Source organism: Macadamia integrifolia, chromosome 9 (assembly GCF_013358625.1).
Source record: "Macadamia integrifolia cultivar HAES 741 chromosome 9, SCU_Mint_v3, whole genome shotgun sequence".
In the NCBI taxonomy this organism is placed as follows: Eukaryota; Viridiplantae; Streptophyta; class Magnoliopsida; order Proteales; family Proteaceae; genus Macadamia; species Macadamia integrifolia.
The window spans coordinates 20704603-20718114 of NC_056565.1; the positions used below are offsets into that span (position 1 = coordinate 20704603).

General features: G+C 35.7%; 1 protein-coding gene across 1 annotated transcript; it reads right to left on the bottom strand.

Moving 5' to 3' along the window:
• Positions 1–5504: 5504 nt before the first annotated feature.
• LOC122088897 lies at positions 5505–6448 on the bottom strand (the record flags this gene model as incomplete). Its single annotated transcript, XM_042658259.1, is given in 1 exon segment — positions 5505–6448. A coding segment is annotated over 1 exon segment (741 nt), but the record flags the coding sequence as incomplete, so codon positions are not given.
• Between the last annotated feature and the right edge of the window lie 7064 nt (positions 6449–13512).

Genomic DNA, 13512 nt, shown 5'->3' on the forward strand with positions numbered 1-13512 from the left:
TGATGTGACAAACCAAGATCTTTAGCCAGTAATTGGAGAGAGTAGACAGGATAGAGAAGAGAGAAAGAGATTGAGGAAGAAGAGGGTGAGAATGCCAAGAACAGAAAGATAGTGTGTAGCAGTCTCCCCTCCCTACAGCACTTATATATATTAAATAAGAGCATACAAAAACTAGGGAAAAAAACTCCTTGTCAACCAAGAAACCAGAAAATAGTAACCTACTCTAATTAGGAAAGAAGAGATCTTAAAAGCAGCACCAATCTTGAACATATGTTACAGTCATAGACGCCAGTGAGGACAAAGAGAACTCCAAAAGCAATCAACCATCATAAATCCAACAACAATATTAGCTTAAGCACATCAACCATCAACAGCATCAGTAGATAAAAAATTGCCGTGTCGAATCAACAAAAAAATAATCACCAATAATGAACAAAATATGCAGTGGAGAACATCAATCCGCAATCCAAAAAATCATAAAAACAACAGAAACGTCAAAAGCACTTCTAAAAGAAGACAGGTAGTAAGTAGTAACCTACCCAAAATTTATTAAAAAAAAAAAAAAAAGGGGGATAAAATGCAGTATCCAACAGCTACATCATAAGAGCCCTTCTCAAAGATGGCAGGTAGTAAGTAGTATTCTTCTCAAAGAAGACAGATAAAAGTGCAGCATGCAATAGCTACATCATAAGCCCTTCTCAAGGAAGGCACTCCAACAACATGGTAACAATGGTGTGAATAGCAAAAATCACATGATTAGAGATTTTATTCATAAAGATCAGACTCATTCCTGAGCCCCAAACAGAGGTCTCAGATAAAACTGCAGCATAAGGTTGTTGTGAGCCACTCAGCATAAACCAAATAACAACATCAGGTAGTTGATACCATGTGAAAAACCAAGATCTGTAACCAGTAACTGCAATAGAAGAAAAGAGGAAAAGGCGGGGGAGCTTGCCAAGAGTGTAGTAGGATCAATACCCTAGCAGTCCCCCCCCCCTACCGACTGTATTTATTAACAACCAACCAAAGTAATACAATAAAATAAGGAAACTAAGTCCTTGTGCAACAAGAAAGATAAAATAAGAAGTCTGTCCTAATTAATAATTAATAAATAGAGATCTATCTAGGGATGTAAAAAGATAGTCGAAAATCCGAGTTTGATTCGCATTCGTATTCGTTTAGAAGCATCCGTATTCAAAAAATCACTATCCGAAAATTATCCGTATCCGCCCGAAAACTAAACGAATACGAATATGGAAATCCCAACATCCGATCGGATAATATCCGATCCGTTTAACTATCCATATATATATATATATATATAGTATATTACATCGTGACTACCAATGTGAGACCTTTTTCCCCACACCACCTTAACTTCTCTATTCACATTTTTTTATTTTTGATTCCCTTTTAAGTTTTAAGTTCCCCCCATCACTTCATTGGAATTACAGTCTGTATTCTGACAAGGGTTTTAACCCCATTACCGTTGTGGTTAGTAGATTTCAAAGATGAGGCATTTTATTCCATGTTGCAAGACATTTGATGCTAACCATATTGCTCTATCTTCTTTAGAGAAGTTGTGATCTTCATGGACTGTCAAATTTATGAGCTATTTCTGGAAGACATTGTGGATGAAGACCAAAACCAGGTTACAGTTCTCTACAGCTCATCAACCACAAACAAATGGCGAAGATTATGAGATGACTTGACCTTCTATTATCGACATTGCTGAATTTCCTTACAATAGCTTAGCGAATAGGACTCTGGGTCGTACTCCTTTAGAAATTGTTCTCAAAGTTCAACCTAAGCAACAAGTTGACCTTATTCCCTTCTGCCTCAAGCACGAGTCAGCATTGGAGTGGATGAGTTTTATACAACACATCACCGAGGTGCATGCTAATGTTATATATCAAATCGCCTTGAGTAATGATGCTTCTAAGCTTCAGCTGATCTTCATCGGCGATTTGTGGAGTTTAAATAGGGAGATATGGTCATGGTTCGTATTGCTGCAGAAATATTTTCTATTGATGCCACAAAGCCCCAGCTGAGAAAGATGGGTCCATACAAAATCCTCAAGAAAGTGGGACCAAATGCTTATGTGATAGTTACTTGCTGATAATATGGCCATAAGCAGCATCTACAACGTGGCTGACCTAACACACATCATTCAGATAAAGGAAACTCTGAGCACATGCTAAGGATGCCCTAGCTAGTTCCACCTGTTGACGACGAGGTTGAGGAAGTGATGGACAACAAGTACACAATGAATCATAAGAGAGGTGGTTACCATTATTTCCTTGCCAAGTGGAAGGGTCGTCCACAAACTGATTGCACGTGGATTCTTGTGGATGACTTCTAGAGGCTCTACCCGGATTTATATGAATGCTACATGTCCTTTGTTCAGTCGTCGGGATGAATGATTTCAAGCCAATGAGAGTTGATGAAGGTTAAAGGTAATTAAAGAAATACCAAAGATCTTGGATTGTAGGTTCACCCACTTTTGATTCAAAAGTAAACCACAAACAGTCCCCCCAATTGAGGGGCACCTTTTTGGCATTATATTTGTTTTATTTTGCTTGAAAAGTTGTTTGTAACCGAGGTGGTCACAACTTAAGTTGTAACCTCTCATTTATATCCAAGGTCAGGCAAGTATTGCTCTTGCTGGATTGGAGATTAAAATGCATTCCACTTGCAGTGTACAACAAAAGAAAATGTTAAAAGTCAAGACCATCATCATGGCATGGTATTAATTTAATTTCATTATTATCTATAACAGCAACTGAAAATGACTGTGTAAGGGAGGCAGCTGGCCGGAACTGGGACGGAATATATGGTAAGTGGCCATAAGAGAGACGAACCCCACCATTAATGGAATATCTCCTCCGCCACAACCTTTTTCTTATCAGAATCTGATTCGGCTTTCTCTCTTCAGTATCAAACCAGCTAGACCCACGATTACTGGAGGGCCTCTTCTTCTGAATTGGTAATGCCAAACCCTTAACTCTGAAAGAGAAAGTTGACAAGGATGATGAAGGTGATAACTTTGCAGAAGGCCAGTCATAGGTGTAGACAAAAATGATAAAGCTGCAGCAAGCACAGTCGTGGGTGTAAGCTGAACTAGAACTGGACGAAAATAGGTTGGGAAAAGAAGGGGTGTTGGCAGCCAAAGACAGAAGCTGATGAAGAAGCTGCAAACAAAAAGAGGTAGAAAATGACGGAGTAAAATTAGCCATAGAAGCTGAAGTTGAAGAACCCCAAACATTGAAGCAAAAATTCCAGAGCAGAAGGAGCAGAAGCAGAATGCGGCAACTAGTGTGCGTCTACTTCTCTAGTCTCTCGAACACCAGTCACAAAGCCTCCATTTAGTTTTAGAATTTCCTCAACAGTCGGTAGACTCAGTACCGTGGACTTACAATAGCGACCTCAACCACTACGTCTTCTGCTTCAAACTGTTCTCTTAACAAGTTGCTGTCTCGTCCACTTCTACACCATCAATTTCGGTTTTTGGAGTAAGCTTTCCACTGAGCTTCCTCATATCCAATTGCTGCCGTATGCATGCTTCTGTTCTCAGCCTTCCTGTTGTCTCCTTAGCGGCACAACTAAGGTGCCTCTTTTTTTGTGCCGCTTTTTTTTTTTAAACTCCCCTACTCCAATATTCAAATGACACTGTTTGGAAGGGGAAAAAAGATTTTTCCAATATGTTTTCGCTGTTTTCCAACAGTCTTCTTCCACAAAGAACTTCCAACGAGTGTAAGTTGTTTCTCTTGTGATCGGGATTGATTGTTGGGAATTGGGATGTGTATTTCTTTTTCTACCCTAAAACCCAATAATATCAGTCATTAAAGTCACCTGATACACTGTTGATGTGTGAAATTACATCATTTGCCCATTTGTTACAGTGAAAATTATATACGTAAAGGGGCATATGGAGCCCGGTTACAACCCTATTTGTAACCTGCTTGGTTACAAACAGACGGACCCATCTCTTTTTTTCTCTTTTATAATTATTATTAAGAGTCTAAGATAGTTGGAACTCTTAAACGTGCCTGTCAACTTAGGGGTTCCTATTCTGATTTTGTTTTTAAGTAGTTTAAGACTTCTTTCCTATTGGCTTGGAGCAATTCCTATGGTTAATATGAATCTGAAGGTATTTAAGCCATTGTAAGACTCAAAGAGCCCCACTTTTTTTCTGAATAAAGTATGACTGTTGCCTTTATTTTCTGTGGTGATTCAGTAGTTCTATTATGGTGATTCAGTAGTTCAGATGGTGGTGTTTCCAGTGGTTATACCCCCTCTTCTCCTGCCTTTCTTCACAGTTGTTGCTGGATTTCAGGTCCGTACATAAATCTAAAATTCCTATAAACTTCTATTCTGATCTTCGACACATATCTCTGTTTCCTAGTTCTAATCTTTATTACCCTTATGTTATTACTGCTGGTTATTCACTGACCTAAATTGCTAATCTGATTTCCTTGTGTCTACCACAATTCTCAGTTACTGATCTGTTCTATCACTACTAAGATTATTCATTAACTAATGATATAACTATCACATTAACTTCAGATTCTGAATTTCTGATATGATGTTTTTCCAAAGTTTTGAGCCTTCAACCAGCCTTGGATTTATTTCTGAGTTCAAATTGTTAAGTTATTTAATTTCTCCTTTTCTGATTCTCTCATTCTGTGGAGGAGTTCCTTCCTGAACTAGAACTCTGTCAGATCTTTAAATCAGACCTTTTGATTGGTCTGAACTTTTGGTATATTATTCTCCTATCCTTGATTAGCATCTGTTCACAATTTTAATCACAACAGGTTTATCCAGCGCTTCTTTCTCCTCCACGTTTCCAGACTCTTCAAATTTATATATCAGGCAAATTTTCATAAAAAAGTATTTACATCATGAGGCATAACGGTTTTCGGAAATATCAAGTAATGCTTAGGAGTTCACTCCTCTTTATGAGTTGTGGCATGAAACTCCGCCCCCATTTTCTAAATTTGGTGGAGTTTTATCCCATCCAGGAATCCAGTAGAAGCATGCGGAACATTATTGCCATTATATATATAGTAAGTGTGTATTGAAATGAATGGGGAGCCTTTGGGCGCTGAAAGTTGTTCAGCAAGCTTGAAACCTGGGCAAACTCGAAAAAAAAAGTCCCCCACCTTGGAGATAGAGGGGGAACTTACAACACTGTTAGGACATCATAACATCACCAGACTCAACATTCTGAGAAAAGTTTACACAATTTCAGAAAATGCAGCACATTAATCTCAGTAAAACATGATCAGTATGAGATAGATTATCAAGCATAACGTTTGACGGGTTGTGGAACTAAGAAAAAGAATAACAATAATAGCCAGTCAATTACATTGTCCCTAAAAAAAAAATTCAAAACAAACTATGGTTTTTATCGGAAAACAAATAACGTTTCTTTGGATCGAACAAAGAAAGCTAGAAATAAAAGAATAAAAGGCACAATGAGAAGCATTGGATGAAGCAAGTAGAACCTGAGCCAGTGTTAAAGCTTGGGAATCGTGGGCCTTAACAAGCTGATCATACTGTTGTTTGATCTTCTTCTGCGTCACACTGGACAACGAGGTAAAGGGATATAAGCAATCCAAATCATTCTTATCCAGTGAAAGAGATATTTGGTTCTGAAGAAACCCATCTTCGACATTATCTTTGGCCGAGGAATTCTGTCGCTTCTTTTTAGCCCTTTTCTTCTTCTTCTTACCCCTCGGGTCCCCAGTTTTCCCCGAATCCTCGACGACAGAACGGACACCATCGCCGTCTATCTTGGATACATCAGAGAACTGGCTAACACCGATTTTCCCGCTATCATCGAGGGACAAATGAGAAGGGAAAGAAGAAATTAAAGAGGCTAATTTGGAGGGATCAGAAGTGAGGATCTCTAAAATTAGCGGATGAATCTGATCGACCTCACCGGTAGTGTTCGATGTAGAGTATCTGAAGATGGATTGAGGGTTTTGATTCGATTTCTCAGCTGTCGCTTCTTCTACTACTTCTTTTTCTTCTTCTTCTACTAATACTACTTCTTCTTTTGTCCTCTTCAATCTTCTGAACATGATTAGGGAGAGCACGATAAGAGAGACAAAGGAGAGAGTAATGAACAGAAAGAACATTGGGGCTTGGAGGAGTAGCCGATGATGATGTTCCATGAAATATGAATAAGTGAAGCGGAGAGATGAGAAGGTGGTCGAAGCCATAGCCATGGTACGCGTCATCACCGGAGAAAAACGAGGAATTGATACCAGAAAACACAGAAGAAAGAGAAACACCTTCTTATGGTTTTGATGTTCTTTGACGTTTAAGCGCTTCTAACATCCTAATCATATCGTATCGTCATCCACACCCAATATTGCTCTGTTTGAACTTTGAAGGGTTTCTCTCCCTCTCTCTCTCTCCCCGAAGCTTCTAAAATTCCGAACTCCCACGCCCGTATAATACGCCAAGGATTCCCATAGTAGAAAAGCGAAAATACAGTATTTTAGGCTCCTGAATCGAGACGATCTCTCTCTCTCTCTCTCTCTCTCTCTCTCTCTCGATCTCGATCTCGATCTTTTTCTCGGTTTTTTCTTTTTTCAACCGCAAGATAAGGTATTTAGACTATGGTATGTGAAGGTGTCAATCGGTTCGATTTTGGTTATTTGGTTCGGTTTTAGTTTGATTTCAAATGATGATAAAATGGATTAGAACAAAATCGATAACTGATTCGGTTTTGCATTTAGATATTCAAGCCGATTCAATTTGGATATGTTCGGTTTCGATTCCAATTCAATTCTGATATGCAGTTTTAATTCGATTTTATACCTCGTTTTTAATTCAGTTATGAAAACGGTTTTACTTTTTGACCATGACTGTGATGGACCAAAGACCATAATAGACTCAAGTTATGAACCTTATAGTCATTGTTAACTCCAAAATTGTCTTAGCATGTACATATGTGATGATAATTTTCAAAAAATACTAACCACCTAAAAAATCTCTATTAACGATACTATAGTTTTTTCTTTTTTCTTTTTTTTTGTTTTAAGAGTAGTTCGGTTCGGTTTTAGTTCAAACCGATGATTCTTACACCCTAAACCAAAATCGATTCGAATCGAGGTCCATACTCACATATTCAAACCAAATTTGAACCGAATTAATTTGGTTTGGTCCTATTAATTTGGCTCGATTTCTGTTTGAAATTGACACCCTTATTGGTATGGTTTTTATTTCTATTTCGAAATGATTGAATGAAATAGTCAACAAATAAATTTAATTTTGTTTTGAATGTTCAATGAGCTTTTAACTCCCTTTTGGATTCGAATTTAAGGGTATTAAATTCGGTATGAACCGATTGATTCGAATGGAATCAAAATTTTATTGGTTTGATTTTGAATTAAGATTTTATGAAATTGAAATCTAATTAGACTGAGTGAATATATTGACCCAAAAAAACAAAAAAAGGGGATCGAAACCTTGTAAAACTGCAATCAAACCGATAGTAACTTGATAAGAATTTGTGAATTAAAAAAAAAAAAAAAATTTTTATTAATTTCCTTATGTACACATATAAACCCAAAAATTAGATTATATCGGACCGAACATAATAATAGCCTGATTACAAATCGATAACATCGAAACTGAAAACTTCCTTGACAATGGGTCTATTAGCATATCAAAATCGATTTAGCCCAACAAAAATCAGATCAAACCAATCAATCAATTGGCACCCTTAGTTTAATAGTGAATCCCTCAAAGCCTTTTATAAGATATCGATATTCGTATTATATCGGTTTCAATCGATATCAATATTCGTATGTATTGAGCCGAATTAGACAATTTTTATCCTTAAATTGGTTCATTTTACCTTTATCCTTTACCATACCAATATTATGGTATTTATATTGAATATTGACAATATTAATATAGAATACCTTATTAATACCTTAAACCATTTGATAATAGTCTTTCCTATAAAGTAGGGGGTAAGACCACACATTTATCCCTACGGACCCTATAAAAGCGGCCGCCTTATGGATTAGGTTGCTTTTTTCTTTTCTTTTTACTGGCAATATTAATACATAATACCATACCAATACCTTAGACCCGTCTATGAATACCTATATTAGATAAGGTGGATAGATGGATGGATGGAGCCTAAGAAATAAGAATCCATCACTACCAACCACACTGAAAAGTGGAAGCCTACATTTGGTGACCATAATTTGGTAATTTATTAAAGAATTGCATCACACATCATCTAATATTATAAACCAACCCAATTGGGACTTGGGAGTTAATTAAGTCAACTCGAAGTAGACATGTGTTAGGCTTTTGAAACCTCGAGTTCATAACCATGTTGATATTGGATTTTGAGTGGTTCATTCATTAAATTCCTTAACATTATCTTCCTAATGAGGATGAGGTTGGCAAAATAAATAAAAATTATCTCCACATTAATAGTATTGATACAAAGAGTGTTAATGTGTTATCTGAGCAGGCAACATATTGGAACACACCAATAAGACATGACGGGTAAGGGTGTTAATCGGTTCGGTTTTGATTTAAACGGTGTGGATCGATTTGGTTCACATTTATTTGAGTAAAACCATAACAACACCATTTACTAAATGGTTCCACTTTCTGAAACCGTGACCGTTTAGTAAACGGTTTCGGTTTCCACGGTTTCTAAACCATGTCGGTTTCACGGTTTTAAACAGTTTCGATTTCAATTTATTCCACACGGTTTGTAAAACGGTTCACAATCGGTTTATTATAACTTACAACCATCTCTAAACTGAAGATCATAAGCTTATTAAAAAATAATTGGCAACCACAAATAAGAGATTCTATATTAACGAAGGTATGTTTTAATTTGATAATATAGTGCTATTTATTTGCATGGTCATTCTCAAACATTGAGAACTAATATCATTCAACATCCAAATCCAGCCTTTTACAGCATAAAATATTAAAATGACAGGTGGTTCAGCCAAAACACCCCATCTATGATAACATAATAATATAGTAACATATATGGATTACAAGTTCATGATCTAAAGCCTAAACTATAACTGAATTACGATAAATCATACCAAAGCTGAATGGACACTTAATTTAATTGTTAATTGTTATACGGATTACTGCCCCTTATTTATTTAATTGTTATATGGATCAATCGGATAGGTTTAAATGGTTTTAAATGGTTTGATTTAAACAGTTCAATTCGGTTTGAAACCAACGGGTTTCTTGGTTAAAACCGACTCGACCCATTTAGCTAATCGGCCGGAAACTTGAAACCATAACCGCACCATTTACTAAACGGTTTTGCGGTTTCGGTGTAAATGGATTGATTCAGTTTTGATAAACGGTTTCGGTTACAAATTCACATCCTTAATGACGGGGGCCTTGAGTTTGAAACAGAGATTTGAAGGGGGGCTAGATGGTGCTTGGTGTGAGTCATCTTTCTCGAATGGGAGGGGGTAATTATTTGGGACCCAGGTGATTCCTTTTTTGCAGCAAAATGCAAGTCAAGTACTGGTTTTTCAATTGCTGCAATAGAACTAGAAGTTATTCATGATGGGGCTTTGCTAGAATAGGCACTTCAGCTTCAACAGGTCACCTTTTTTTTTGGATTGCCACAATGTGATCGCTGCTCTTAATGGGATTACTACTTATTTAGATTGGGTATCTTTGGATCTTGTAGATGATGTTTTGCACGTATGTTATACTTTTTCTTTTTTCTTTTTTTCATTTTCACACGTAGGATAAATAATGTCTTTGCTGAATTTCTTGCCACTGGTTCATCCAAACTTAGGCTCTCTTGAGTCTGGTGGCTTTGCCCCCCTCATTTCATTGTAAACCCTTTGGTTGTTGAATCAAGGTGTTTTCCTTGGATGCTTTCTCTCAATGAATTTTTCTTGTTCAAAAAATAAATAAATAAGACATGTTGGAACAATTTTTATATGGGATCATTTTTATGTAAAGAGGAAGAGAAAGAGACAAAGGGAGTTACCCATCCATGGGTTGTCTAGATGGTTAAGGCAAATTGGGGATTGTGTGGATAGATGCACGGTCATAGGTTTAATTTCCCATTTGTGCATTTGCGTTTTAAGTGGAGACCGTGCCAATGGATTGCTGCACTAGTTCTCCAATAATTAGTCGAGGTGTACGTAAGTTGGCCGAGACACCTTAGTTAAAAAAAAAAAACATAAACGAAAAAAAAAAAAAAAAACAAAAGACAAAGGGTGCTAGAGTACCCCCTCGTTGCTTAGATAATCTTTCCCAATCTTTTTCCATAATAATATTATGGGAAATGATTCTATGAACAAGCAACATAAGACACTAATGAGGAATGTTGAAATGGTTTCATACATGAATTTATTCACGGTATTGATTGTTAGTGATACTGATATGCATCAATCGTGTTGGACCAGCATTGGATCAAAAAAGCCATTTTCAACAAAATTCGAGGGGTCCAATGGATTAACCATCGCCATATTAGTCAGGTATATATGTATTGGGTATGATGATACTGATATGGATCGGCCGATATGTCTGATATGATACTGATTCTGAAATTATGGTTTCATAATGGGGCAGAATAATCAATCCATATAACGAATTGGATAGAGATAGAAAGAGTGCTATTGTACCCTCCCCAAGCAGCGCAGAGAACCTTTTTCCTTAATATTATTCAATGCAGTGTGAATCAGGCTGGGTTGAATTGAGATGTTAATTTTTCGGCTTTCTTTTTCAGTTTCTATGAAGATTTTTAGTCTTTCCTATCCATCATAATTCAATGTCAAAGTAGTGAACAACTCCTATATAGAATGAAAGTGAAGCTAATCAAGTCATTAGCTATGTTTCTCTTAATTTCTGTAAATAGGTTGAAACAGAATTTTTTTTTTCTCCCTTCGGTCAACATTCTTGGTTAAACCAATTAATATTTAGGTGACTTAGGTCAGGGTTCAAGAGTTTGGAATTGGGAGTGGAATCATTGTTGTATACATAACTACAAATTCTTAGTAAATATGATAATTGATTTTTTTTTTTAATTGGACTTTTCATCTTGTTATTCAAATCAAACGAGTTTTGCTGGAAAAAAAAAAAAAAGAGTTTGCAAAGTTTTGAGTTAGTTAAATTATTATATTTAATTTTATTTCCCTTCACTTTACTTCAAACCAAAATAAGTCTTTGAAGAAGAAGAAGAGGAGAAGAGAGAGAGAGAAGGGCCCTAGTTTCAGGAGGCAAGGGTATTTTTTTATAATCCCCTAAAACTAGGGACTGTGTCTAAGTGTGGGGGAATACTCATGGGTAAAGTACTTAAAAAAAAAGAGGACATTCAATATATATATATATATATATATATATTGTAATATTACCAACCTAGTTAGCCACATATCCCACATATGATGGGAAGAAAATCAAGGTGTAGTTTTTTTTAGCCATGAAGTAGACTCAAACCCATAGTTTGATGGATTAGAGAAAGATTTGGCAATTTGCAATACTATTTTTTTCTTCATTGTGTGTCTAATCCAAGAAAAAAAAAAATATCATACTCAACATTATTTTGAAAAAAAATGGTTTTTATTGGAACCAACTTTATAGTGGACCATAACCAATCAAACTTGTTTATAGTATATCAAAAATTGTTATTTCAAGATTTTTTTTTTATTTTTTTTTATTTTTTTTTATTTTTTTTATTATTTTTTATTTGTGAATAAGAAATTATTCATATGCAACAATAGCCTCCAAGGTTGTCACAAATGGACCCACCACAGTTCAAAGCCACCCAATTTGGAGGAGGGCCATCAATGGAAGGTAGGCCTTTTTCATGGAAAAAAATCACTTCAATCCCCCTGCCTATAAGAAGTTTCTGTTCCTTTCATCCAAAGTCTATACATTGTGGCACAAACTTCTGCATTTGTTGACATAATGAATTCCCTTAAAGTGATGGGTGACTGACTTATGCCACATTCATGGTCTTTTCATTTTTTTTTTTAATCAACGTGTCTACGTCAGTTTATGCGTACCTCGATTAATCTTCAAAGAGATTAGTATAACAACTCATCATAATAATCTTTACTTAAATAAAAGATACACAGATGAGAAATCAAATAGAGTAAGAGATGAGGCCGGAAGAATGGATGATCAACCTCTTTTATATATATATATATATATATATATATTCTTTTCTAGAAGGGTCCAGAACCCATTGCTCTCATCTTTTTGGTCATGCGTGACTTCTCTTTAGACCATTAAGTATTTTTTTTTTTGTAAAGACCAATGAGTAGTTAACATAATTTGTAATTCACTTTACAAGAATTATACAAGTAGTAAAATTTTATGTTATTTATCAAAAATTGAGTCCAATCATATACATAATACTATGTATATAGTAATCAAGGGGAAAAGTCTTTCCTCTAGTCACACGCCCTTGCGTTAACATGTGGCCAATGAGGGGGTGTATATGGGCATCAACGAGGAGTGGATTTATTGTATTTCATATGGGTGAGGGCATTATTTTACCTCTGTGTCTAGGCGCAGGGGGCGTGCAACCAAGGAGTGTTCTTTTACTTTATAATCTATTAATCCTCTCTCTCTCTCTCTCTCTCTCTCTCTCTCTCTCTCTCTCTCTCTTAGTCAGATCCCTTCCCCAATAATTTTATTATAATTGGTAAGGGTGTAAATTGATTTGGAATTAAGTATTCAGTTAGGTTAGAAGGAGTACTGGTATCATCTAGAACCAGACCAAGTCCTGCCTTAGTTATGAAAATCAGTTTTCATAACAAACCTATCCGGTTCCAATATGGCTTTGGTTCCAAATTCCGTTCCCAAATTTGATTATGGTTCCTATACTCAGTTTATAATACATATGTACTATATAATATATATTGGTATCCAAATTTGATTCGATTTTGGTTCTAACTGCTAGTTCCTCTGTTGGAATCGGAAAGTATAGACCAAGTCTCGCCTTGGTTCTTTTCCCTAGTTTCTGATTGTAATCATATTCTATTTGATTTGATTTGATTCTAATTATTCAGTTTGGAACTGATTTTGATTTTCGGTTTTGGTTTCGACTTGATACCCTTATAGCCTAGTTATTTTTGAAAGCACATTTTGGAATTGTTTATTACTTCATGATGTTCAAACATTCAATGATGATATATTAAAAAAATTATGATGCCTATAACAGTAAATTTCAAATTGATTTTTTATTCATTTTGAAAAAGGAAATCAAAATGTATCGTTAATATTAATGGCTTTGTTTGTTTTAATGTAAAATTTTCCATACAAATAATATCTTGCATTGTAGATTAAAATAAACAGTAAACTATATTTTACAGAATTTTTTTTCCTTTTCCACCTTTTAAACATGTGGAAACAAGAATCCTATGGAAAATCTATTTTCCAAGAAGGCAATAAGCAAGCAATTTGGTTGGGCCTTTCTCTTGATATCAACTAGCCTTGGGCTTTTCTCACCCCCACCACCCCAAAAAAAAA